This window comes from Besnoitia besnoiti, chromosome V (genome assembly GCF_002563875.1).
Source record: "Besnoitia besnoiti strain Bb-Ger1 chromosome V, whole genome shotgun sequence".
NCBI lineage: Eukaryota > Apicomplexa > Conoidasida > Eucoccidiorida > Sarcocystidae > Besnoitia > Besnoitia besnoiti.
In genome coordinates, this window is record NC_042360.1 from 1,738,039 (window position 1) to 1,749,952 (window position 11,914).

An 11,914-nucleotide genomic window follows, 5' to 3' on the forward strand; every position below is an offset into this window, starting at 1 on the left:
TATTTGCTCGAATTTCCTCCTCGCCCGTGGCTACGAGTCTAATGCATTCCACTCTCTCCACGAAGGATAAACGTAGTATGGGTACTGTCGTCCCACGATGCCAGCGTGCACGTGAGAAATAGAAACGTGAAAGGCTCAAGCCTCGTCCCCCGGCAACCGTCACACGCAGTGCTTCTTGGACGGCCACTGTGCAGCCTCTGCGCGCGCTCCTATCTCGGCAGTAGCTTCTCTGTGAAGAACACTCCTCAGACCACAAAATTAGAGGCGGACCTAAGGAGTCTTAAAAGGGAGAATGTCATGCTTCGGAAAACGCACTTCCGAAATGACGAAGAAATCAGAAATTTGCACGAGTCCTGCATCGACTACGAAAATAGACTCAGGTGGTGTCTGCAAGTCATAAAACAGAGAACCGAAGAGCGAAAACTCGCAAACGGCGCCCTCCTAGAAGGCAGTGGACGGCAAATTTCGGTAAAGGAAAAGAAGCTGCTCCTTATGGCTCGACCTTCACGAAAGATATTTACGACGTTCAGAAACTGGACACATACCCTCCATTGGATCCGCCTCGGGTGGAGCACGGATTTGTATTCGAGAAACAGACGACGATAGAACCTCAAAGTTGAAGTTGCTTCTCACACACCTAACGCTTTGCCCCTTCAGAAAAAGGTTGAGTGCCGCATAAGCCGTGGTGGGACGCCGGAATTGTTCGTTTACGGAGATCATTCGCAAACGTCAGGCACAGTCTTGTTGTTGTCTGTCCAGTCTGAAAAGAAGACTCAACTGGAAGCCCTTGCTCGTGAGGAACAGAAGTTGCAGAAAAAGATCGAGGTCCTCGAAAGGGCAAAGGAAACAGAGGAAAAGAAATGTGCTCACCAGGTATATCTTACAGTCTTTGCCGCACGTGAGGCCGGTGTCCGAAAGCATGACATATTTCAACGCCAGGGGGAAGACGTCTGAACCATTCTCTTCCACTCCGGAATGCCTCCGAGCTAAAACATGTCCACTAGACTGCAAGTGTTCACCTGCTTCCTCCTTGAACCTCTGACTTGAGTTGTGGCTGCTCCTTACGGTGGCATCCGACCCTTTTCGGAGGCACTAATGCGTGACTGTGTTGCTTTCGCTGACCCTCCCCGCTACCCCAAGCTGAGCGTTCTTAACCGTCAAATCAAAACGATGCAAGCGACAGCGCGGCGGCTGGAGAACTCTAACAGTGAAATCGAGGCGGTACTTCCCTACAGCTGCAGATTTTGCTGGGCACCATCGCTGCCCGCAAAGCCTCACTCTAGCAACCGTTCACTCTCGTTTGCCGTTTCGAGGACTCGTAGGCGGCTTCAGGGGGTGCAGCCCGCCCCGATCTTGTTACGCAATACGCAACAGGATATCACGTCCCACGCTTCTCAGCTTAAGGAGGCGAGGAAGCTTCGACAAATGCGGGAGCGGCTCTGTCCGGTCCCCACCCGAGACGAGGAAGAGATCGAGCAAGCTAGTGGGCTGCACGGGTGAAAAAAAGAATGCCTACACAAATACGGGTAAGGCCGTGCAAGAACGAAATCGCCCCCAACATCTCAGCAAGAAGACGCTCTCCTTCGACTTTGCCTTCTGCCACACTCTTACACAGAACGCTTGCTCCTTCTAGCTTCCGTCATGCGAGTTACCCGGCCCCAATGACTTCCACCTCTGCCCACTGAACCTGCTGCCAACGTACTGTGACCCTTGTGGAGGGAATCTATGTGTCGCTGTCTTGCTTGGTAGATTCCGGGGCGATGAATCATGCAAGCGTCTTCAATAGTGCCTTCATGTCATGCTGTCTTTCCCCAATGCCGGACGTGCCCGTACTATTTTGCGTCCTAACCGCATAGCACTACCTGCCAGCCCGAATGGTACGGATTGCCTGCACTTTCGGAAATCCAATGTAACAGCTTCTGCAGCCCTGACGAGAACTGCGCTCGAGTTGTCTGCTTCTCTAAATACACTGAATGTCTTTCTACCCGGGCGAAACGACCGCCTTCTCCAGGTCACTGCATTGCCCGCGGCAGCTCGGTGCTCCTGTCTGGAGGTTGCATGTTTCAGCGCATGTTCACTGGCGAAGGTTTGTGTCTCTGCGTTTTCCGCGACTGAGCTGCGGAATGCGCATCCCTGCCTTAAGCCTCCAACAACTACTAACGCACAGGGGGAGACGCCGCGCGGTTCTTCCCCCGTGCACTGCTGGTTCGGCACCACTGTTATCTCAAATAACGTAAATAGCGGAGCGTGCGCAAGATGACAGCAGCATCCCTGCCTGCGCGCCCCCTTTTAGTTGCCTCCCTCCCAACGCGTGAAGAGAAAGAGAGTCCCTTGTACCTCCGCGCCGACTAGACCTCCGACGCCCGACTGCCATGGTGGGAGTGTTGAGCAAGGCCAGCCAGTAGTGGTGGTAGCGGTAGTGGCAGGGGTGCAAGCTTTTCACGCGTGCACTAGGGTGAAAAAGGGGGGACCGCGATTAACGCGCGCCACAGTAAAGTGGCGGATAGTTGAGCACGCCGGCGCGCGGCTGGAGAGGCAGTGGTGGTGACTCCCCACCCGGGCCAACAGAGAGGAGGCCTGCAGTCACGCGTGGGCGCGTGTGATGGGCAAACTATGGACAAACTGCAGCCACTGTGGCAGCGTCGCCCTTTGTTGAGGTGGACTCAGGAATCGCCCATCGTGAAGCTCGCTGTTGCGATTTCTGTGGGCGTATCCGGTCTAAAATCCGTACGCCTTGTTGCCCTGCTACTCTTGTGCTAAAAACCGCCCCCCCTTCACCCAAAGACCATCTTTCGGGAGTCTCTGTTCACGCTCCTCCTGCGCTGAGGCTGGGTGGCTGCGGAATATGGCGTCAACCTGAGGATGCCAGCCGTGCTCTTAAAGAGGCGAAGCACAGTCTCGTGTTTGATGCGTCCTTGACCGTACCCACATATCTTCTCCCCAAAGAAGAACAAAGAGGCGTCCCGGCTTGTTTACAAGACATCCAACGACAACACTTCCTCTCTTGACGGGTTGGCGAGTTCCCGCGTTTGGACTCACCTGCTTCCGCTCCCGCACGACTGCAAAGTCGAATTTCCTCGACTTCCGAGAGTATCGCACGCTTATAACTCCTTCATGGATTTTATAGGCACCAGTACTGCGGGTCACCGGCCCCACATGCCGAAAGCCGGGGCACAAGACACCGTTTTTCCCTGCGAAAATCCCGATTTCCCGTCCGCTTTGAGGATGGGCGGGTCTCTAGCGCGGAGCTCGTACGGTTAAGCCTCGCTGGTCACCCCCCCAAGCGTTGACATTTACTCTGTCTTCCTGGCTGCTTGTGGGGATCGTCCAGATGTGCATTTGACTCCCAAAGAGGACGGACACGAAATACATGAGGAAGCGACCGCCAATTTTGTTTGAGTTTCGTGATTATATCCAAGCCCGGGCCTGTTCTTGCGGCGGGTGGGATCCTGCACCTCCTTTCATCGCCAGTACAGCATGATTTTCTAGCGCAACAGTTCTTTTCGCCAGTTTTGCCCCATCTCTTCTTACGCTCGTGGTCGTTATTCTTCCCCTTTTGTGTCGATGCACAGCTTTGAGCCACCAAATAGCCCCTTTTCACTCTGGTGGGGGCTTCTATGACGCTGTGGACGTTCGCCGGTATTCTCAGTGGCGCGTGGGCAAGGACCGGCAGAGGCTCCCCGGTAGCTTGAAGTTAGCCTCACGGCTTCTCGACTTCTGTGGAGGAAAGGCAACATCCTGTGGTATCTCCTCTAGTGCCAATGTACCCTGAGCACACTGCCTCGAATACCACCTTCCCTCTTCCTCAGTTTGACTTCTCCTGTTTAACATAGCCGCTTGCTGCTGAATTGAGTGAGTGAACCACTCAGAGAACTAGATCTGTTTCAGATGACCTCCCACGGGAAAGAAGCAAAGTATTATTGTGCACGAACTTGAGTTTCCTCCATTAGTGGCAGTTTCCTATGCTTCGCATTACCTGCTGTTCCTCATTTCTTGCTGGCGGTGAACAGGAAATACCTGTGGTGCGAATCCTTCCCGCCCCAGCATGAGCTTCGCGAGCACTGTGGCGGGCGGGCGAGGCGTGGGTACCTCCGCGCCGCAACAAGGCACTCAAGGCACATCTTTGGGCACATCCCATTCCGATTGTATGGCACTGGACTCTTTCACCGGTGCGTCTGGTGGCACTGTTAAATCTGCGGGGGGGGAATGTCAAGAAACATCGAATGCTTTGCGACTTATCAACAGAGGGAGTGGTGGGAGCACCAGTGCACGTCCTGAGGACGACGTTCTTCGACGGTGTTGTAGTGTGAGCACAACAGCGGAGAGTTTAGTCGGTGGTGGAGGCCGAGGGGGGAGCGTTCATCCCGGTCCGAGCAACGAGGCATCAAGTAACAGCGGATATCGTGGTGAGTCAGACTGCGCTTCAGTTTGCCGCCGTGACTGTAGCAATAGTTTGATTCGTGAGTGTACGCCACAGGGACCGGAACCCGACGAGAGCTTACTCCACGGGAAGAAAGATCAGTTGATTGTGACAGACGAACGAGCATCAATTTTCCACTTGCCGGAGCATGCTTTTGGGGGATCGCCCCTGCCGGTAGAAGCGCCAGGAACTGGCCTAGAGGTACGGGAGCATGCGACAGAACAACGCGGGGAGTTTCCAGAGGTTGCTTGTGACGGTATCGGCGTGCCGTGCACTGCAGACGACGCTCAAACCACTCCATTCGGATGCAGTGCCGACACTCAACCGAAACAGTCGCCTGTAATGCCAGCGGCAGGTGCCCTGCCTCTCGCTGTGTCAACGCCTGTCGCTTTTCCCCAAGACTGCGAGTCTTTCACACCGCCCTCCGACTCATCATCGCATCCGGCGTCTCGCGTGGTTTGTGGTACGGCTGCTGGGCCTGGTCGTTGCTCGTCACTAGCTAGCAACGTTTCATTCAATTCGCCATTATCTACAGCGGAGCTTCAACCGAAGTGTCGTTTTGCTGGGGAACCAGCCGCAGTTCCGGTTGCCGCTTCGCCCCGTAGTCCTTCTGCACAACGTCTGGGCTCCGAAGGGAGACGAAGGCTTCTTGCCCTTCTTCGGCGCCGATACAGGGCGGACTTACCCCGAAGCAAGGCTCTCCTTACTGAGCACCTGGGGCTCCGTACCATCTCACATCTTTCTAGCAGCACAGTCACGCAACTCTGGATGGTCGCTAGGCTCTTCGACTGTGAAGCGGAGGCATCGCAGCTGTGTTTGGGCGGCTCGACAAGTGGAGGCTACGGGACCGACCGAAGTGAAAACCCGGTTCGGGGAGATACCGAAGAACCACGAGATCTGGATGCCATGAAGAACACTGGCAAGATACCCGAGAGGGAGGTCGGTAGAGGGGCCGTCTTAGACACACGGACAGAACACGATGCTACTCTCTCAGCGGCGCATACGCCACTCGACGCTGATTCACAGAAGGATGGCCATCCTTGTCTTATGACCGCCAGCCGGACTCCGCAGTGTGCCCCGGGACCGGACTGGGGATCATCTTTCTGTCCGAATACACCTCTCGAATTAGCTGGAGCCTCCTCACCTGAGCGGGCTTCCCCTCAGAAACCAATGCAGTGGGGCTGGCGGATCGGGTCGTGTTCCTCAGGCACTGCGCCCCTACCCGGGTCTTCTCCAGTGTCGCAGGGGCGTCTCCCTCATTTGCGGCAGAAAGATCCGCTTTGCGGCGCGCCAACAAGCCAGATATCGATACCAGATCCGCGCGCTCCTGCATCTGTGCATAGCTGTATGTTGTACGGGTCGACACCGGCCCCAGGGATGGCTGGGCCTTCAGCTCGTCCAGGCGTCAACCAGTTCAGTTATCCACCTGGGCAACAACCGCAACCCGTTTCCGTGGACAGTCCGTGGTGGATGGAGGGAGGTGATGCTGGCAGCCCTCGCAGCGGCCACCCATCACCATATCTTGCAGGGGCAGACAGCGCAGGTTACCCGAGCTGCAATTTTGTGCTGCCAGGTCCGCCACCAGGGGAATCCGGCAACGAGTCGCCTGGCTGTTCTCCGGCGCCAAGAGGCCAAGAGACGGGCACTGGTGATCCGGAGGCACATGTGGAAAGCGATGGTGTGCCGCCATCTTCTGGAGTGCTTTCCTCATCCTCGGGGTTTTCAGAAACGGGCATGAGTAGCTCTCGAGACTCGATTTCCACTTCGTCTGTAAGGGGCACACGGCATCCGTTGCCGTCTGTGGAGTTCGAACCGGCCGTGCACCAACAGGGGCTCCATCAACGGGCCAGTCCCTTGCAGAGTGCCCCGGATGGTCGTCTGGGATACGCAAGTCATCTCGTGTCAAGAGCACAGGGCGATCTACACCAGCCTGTCGCGCAACCAGCAGAGCCCATCGCTAGTGGGGCTGCGGGCCTTTTGGGACTGAGCCCCGGAAGCATGCCGAATGCGGTGTGCGCGTCGCCTCCAGGGACATTTTTACAGAATCCTACATCGGGTGTATCCAGCCACGTAGGCGGAAATGTAGTATCGCCGAGAATATCGCCTACGTGTTGCGTGTCGTCACCCGAGGGCCTGCCTTCATCGCCGCCGCCTGGCATGATAGTCGCTAGCTCTGTGCTGGGCCTTCGTGGTAATGAAATGAGCTCCGGCAGCCGAGCCTCGTTAGCTGGTGAAGTGCACAGACTGACCGTAGGTTCGCAAGGGGTTGGTGGAGATGCGGAAATTGGCTCTGCAGTGAGCGGCGGCGTGAGCAATACACCTCCGAAAAGCTCGCCGCGCCGGAGTCGCAAAAGAGCGGCGGCCGCTTCTGTGGATGGCACACCAGAAAGCACCACTCCTTCGTCACCTGGTGGCGCTGGTAAAGTGCGCGATAACTTGCCTCCACCGGCACGCCCCCCTCCACCGCAGCAGCCAAAGCGGAGTCGCAAACGAACCAAAACAGCGGGCGCAAACGGATCAGGAGATGGGACAGACCAGGGTCCACCGCGGCAACCTCGTCCGTGGCAGCACACAGCTCGCTGCAAAAAGAGCGGAAGATTCTGCACGAGAGAGGAAGCGGCTCAAGCGGCGGCAGAGGCTGCGGCAGCCGCTGCCGCTGCCGCCGCTGCCGCAGCCTCTGTTGCAGCTGACTCTTCGGGAGGAGAGGCTGACAAAAATGCAGACACAGGGGAGAAACGACCTAGCTTGGGTACTGCGCCGCTGGCCCAACAGTGTGACACTGCAACTATGACTGCACGAGCAACGGTTCCAGGAAGGAGTGCGCATGCATCCGAATGCGGCCTAGAAGGAAAGGAAGGACTCAGCCCGAAAGCCGGAGGTGAGTCTGGTGCTGGCGTATTGCCGCTACCCAATGCGACTCCCGATTCCACAAGGGAACCTACGACCGGTTCACAAGGTGGAGGCAGTCGACGGCCTGTAGGAAGCCGATCCCGCGCAAATAACGGCAGCCGGAGCGGTGGTGGCAACGACGGATTTTCGGCCTTGAGAGACAGCGCCATAAAGGCGGCTGTTGGTGAATCTCCGATGCAGGGGCAAGCACCCCCTACATTTCGCGAAAAGGGAGAACAGGCGGGCCTGTGCCAAACGGCCAGCACAACTCGGAAACGCCGACGCACTAAGAACGATTCCGAGTTTAAGAAGGAAGTTCGATGTACGCCCGAGGAGGGGCCCGCTGGAGCTCTTACGATAAATTCTGTACAGGCCGCGGGGTCTTCCCAGTCCTTCGCAGACTGTAGCATTAAACCAGACGACTCCACACAGCTCCGGGTCGCCTCTGCGCTCCACGTGGAAGGCATTTACGCGCCTCCGGGGTTGCCTTGGGATATACCTCAACACAGAGGAACGCCTTACCCGACAACTCACGACCGGTCCCCCCAGGTGTCCACTTTCGCGTACAGTGCGCCAACTGGTCAATGCAGCCGCTCGTCTGTCCCGTACGGCGTGTCAGTGGCTGCGTCTTCGCCTTACTCCCTCCATCCGTACATCCCTGACCTGTATAACCGGCGGCCGCTTGAGCGGCCCGCAGGGGGAGCTCCACTTGAGTGCGAAGCTCCAGGCCTTGGTGTGCCTTCCGCCAGCAGGCCTGGTCAAGCGTGTCAGAGCGCTGTGCCCACAGGCATCCCGTACGGTGGCTTGGGATACGGAATCGAAGCAACGGGACAAGTTGCTGCCGGGGCACCACGGCTCGCGGGACCTGGCCGGAACTCTGCGCCTGTGCTCCACCCTGCCTCGTGGCCCCCACACCACCAGTACGAAACGTCAACGCCGTGTTCTGCAATGCCACAAGCGCATTCGAGGGGAAACTGTCAGCTGGCTGAAAATGGGCGTGGCGAGTATGGGGCGGCGGAGGCGGTGCCTGGTCATGCAGAGGGCATCGCAGTGCCCACCGGCTTTGAGCCTCCTTACCCTCATATCGGACCGTCGTGGGGATCGCCCGCTAGTGTTGCCAGCCAGCTGTACCCATCGAGGAGCAGTGCAGAAGAGAGACAGGCAACCGGGGTAGGACAGGTGTCTTCCCATGACTCTGGTGAGTTCGCTTTCGTGAAACCTGAAATGTGCGCTCGCGTTCCTCACCCTGCCGGAGCCTCGCAGGACTGGCGGGCGTTCCACGGGGAAAATGTGGCAAGCCAGGCAAGCCGTCATGGATTTAGCGCGGGGGGGTTGCCCCCGCCGAGCCCGGCGGGGACTGGTTCGGATGCGGGAAGCCGAGAGTTCCCGCTGAATCGTAGCGGCCCGGAGACAAGCGGGCCGCCGTCTGTGGGCCACATGCAAACCGGCGACGTAGGGGTGGGAGACAGTGGCAGCCCCTCGCATGGGCCGAGTTCAGGCCCAGTGGGCGCGTGGTTAATGTCTTCCGGAGGGTGTGAGACATCGCGCGAGGGCACCGGACGCACGGAAACCAGTTCTTCCACTGCGGGAGCGGGGTCGTCCACCAGAGCGGTCATCATGACGCTGGGAACCGAGGACGGGGAAGACGATAGGGCTAGAGAGCGCCACGACGAAGAGGGAGGCTTATTTCATAGAACCGCGCCTCTGTCCCCCCTCCTCCTCTGTGACTACCATCCGCTTCTGTAGCGGATCCGTGCCGAGTGACATACGGGCCACGGAGGGCCTGAGATCAGAAAAACAAAAAAGGACCGGGATCACTTTGCAGTATTGAAAGGCGACGCGTACGTGCTGCGTCGACTCCGAAATGGAATGCTTCTTCCTGTACGCCGCCAAATGCTTTTCGTGTGTGGGCCCTTGCCTTTCTTCGCGAAATGCATATGCGAACGTCGCCATCACAACTCGTGTCGTCCGAATCTCCTGGTATTCGCGGGTGTGCCGTCGAGACGTGATTTTTCCCTGCCCTGAGATGGCAACTGTGTGGCGGTTGTAGTGACTCTTATCCTGATGGGAACTTTTTGTTTCGCAGGGAGCTGAGTAGATTTTCCTGAGGTTTTGTCAGCAACGCCTTCTGCGGTGGAGTGAAATGTCATACTCACCGTGTCCGTAGCACAGGAGGATTCGCTCGTTCTCTGCCACCTGCGTCTCGCTGGATTTTGCGTTTTGTGTCCTCTTTCGCATTCAGTAACTCGAGGAATCAGTGTCATGCGATTACTCGTTTCTGCGCACGTTTTCAACGTTCAAATTTTCCGGCATGCGGCCGTTCACGTTTACTAAATACAGTGGCTCCTCAAACCGTAAGCCCTAAATGGGAGAGTCTCATCGTTCTGATCCTGTGCTCAGCATGTGGGTCAGCTTCCGTGGCGTGGGAAGACAGAGAACCCGTGAAAGGCGGTGGCATGGCACATGCCTGTTTTCCTTCGCTTGCACTGATGTTGGATGTTTACGCCTGTAACATGAGAGGTGCGGACGGGGGGCTCTCGGCGAAACATCATCTCTCGTGTGCCGGGAAGCATCATTGTGCTTTGCCAGGGCGGCGATCTTAGGGGGGTTGTTTGCGTCGCTGTGTAACTTACTACGCCTCGCGTTCTTACGAGCGTTTCGACGTCTTCCTGGTGGTGGAGTCTCGGGTTCTGCTGGCTGTTCGCAACTGTCGTGTTCCTTGAAGCGGAAGTGAGTGTACGGTGAGGTCCCAACTTGTCCTGCCATTGCAGCGAACTCTGTGCCATAAGAGCTACCTTGCCGAAAATGTTTCATATTCGTCGTAAACCTGCCCCGTGGAACGTGTAGGGAGGATGCGAGCAAGAAGGGGAGAGTGGGAGCTTTCTTTCAGCGTAGCGCACATCTGTTTGGAGGACAGAGAGGGCCTGCATCGACCTGTGGTTTCTCAACGTCTATGAGATCGGATCCACCAGCGGCGCGCCAGCCATAAAAAAGCATGTATCTTTATCTGGTCACGTTTGGCCCTTCATGGCTGGCAGCACGGAAGTGTGGGTCAAGGTGAGCCCGACAAACTTCAAAGTTTTTGCTGGGTTCTCCTGTCTCCTGGAAACCAGCGGGACAAGCAGATACGTGGGGGAAGCCTGGCACCTCATTTTCCGGCGGCGTTGCTTTTTGTTGTGACACGAGGGTGGCCTAGGTCTTTCAGATCTGAATGAGTGCATCTTACTCTGTCGTTCGAGATATCATTCGTTCGCCAGGGACCGGCTACGCGGGGGTCCAACTCGCAGGGCATTTGTCAGCTGAAGTCAGCCAACAAGTTCTGATGTGATCTGTAAGGCGCACTGAGTTTTGCAGTTGCAAGACGTTTCCAGTTAAGTGTGATATGCTGAAGGAGCAGTGCCTAGCCAAGGGCTTGTGAAGGAAACATACTGAATTTATCATGTGACTCAGCCATGTGTCTGTATAGCTACGTGAAATACGCAGTTGAAGGACGACGTGATGCGCCGACGTCATCTACTGGTGTGGTAGCTGCGTCCTCTGCCCGTGCAAGTCTTGTTTTTCCCTTCTTGATCACGTGGTCGTGTTTGGAAAAGCACGGAATCGTCCCGAACTGCTGTCAAGGGTGGGTCCGGATTCCTGTTGACGGGGTTTCCAGATGCGGCATTCAGGGAGTGGCAGCCGCCGAGCAAAGATCGCGGCGTTGATTGACGAGGAAAAGCAGGATTGTGGCTCCGTTTGGTGTTTTCGGTGGATGATTTCGCAATACTTTTTAGCGCGGAAGAGTGGAAGGGAGGGAAGGGGCATGTGGTGCTTGATCACTCATGGTTTTCCACGCTTCATCTCATCGTCCGCAGCTCAGGAATTCGCGAGCTTGCAGCTCTCGTGCGCGCCCTTACCGCGTGGAAGGGCGCCGGAGATCCCCCCAGCAGGGGCTACGCGAGGAAGGACGATACCAATCGTCCCGCTAGGTGAACGCCGGATTCCGCCTCGGGGCGATCTGCGAGAGCTGACAAGGGCGTTGTAGACACTTTTGCATGTATCGGTGGAACCGAGCATCTGCACGTGATTCGCCGATGTAGCATGGCCGTTGTGACGCTGCGTCGGTGCAGGGGTCGCACGTGCGTGCACAGGGAAATACAGGTTCGTCGTCGTGGGTTGATCACAGTCAACACACTCCCGTGCGTGTTTCATTTCAGCCACACCTTTTGGGAATGCTGAGAAGGCACCAAAGACTGGTGACTTGCCAGCGCTGAGGATGAAGGCTTCGGCGATGCTCACGAACGGCGAGGTGCCGGGAGCCACGCCCGCACACGCCTGAGGCAGAAGACGCTCTAAAGCTTGAATGCGACCGCAGTCTACAGGAGGTGCGCTGACCTAATTCACATCAGCGCACTTAGTTGCACAAATACTGAAAAAATGTCGGGGGGTCGCCCGTAGGTGTCGCAAGTAGGAGAGACCGAGTCTGAGTACGATGGGAGAAGCCAGTGGGCACGCGGGAGAGACCTTTACAATGTGGTATTAATGCCGGAGGAAAACAAATAGCCTCAAGTGATCTTTGCGCGCACTGGAAACTTCCGTACACCCTGGGCACGAATGCCTGCTCGT

General features: G+C 56.9%; 1 protein-coding gene across 1 annotated transcript; it reads left to right on the forward strand.

Moving 5' to 3' along the window:
- Window positions 1-4,045: 4,045 nt before the first annotated feature.
- Window positions 4,046-9,055, forward strand: BESB_060700 (uncharacterized protein; the record flags this gene model as incomplete). Its single annotated transcript, XM_029364484.1, has 1 exon — window positions 4,046-9,055. One exon carries the CDS (start codon window positions 4,046-4,048, stop codon window positions 9,053-9,055), a length of 5,010 nt encoding a protein of 1,669 aa, XP_029219192.1.
- Between the last annotated feature and the right edge of the window lie 2,859 nt (window positions 9,056-11,914).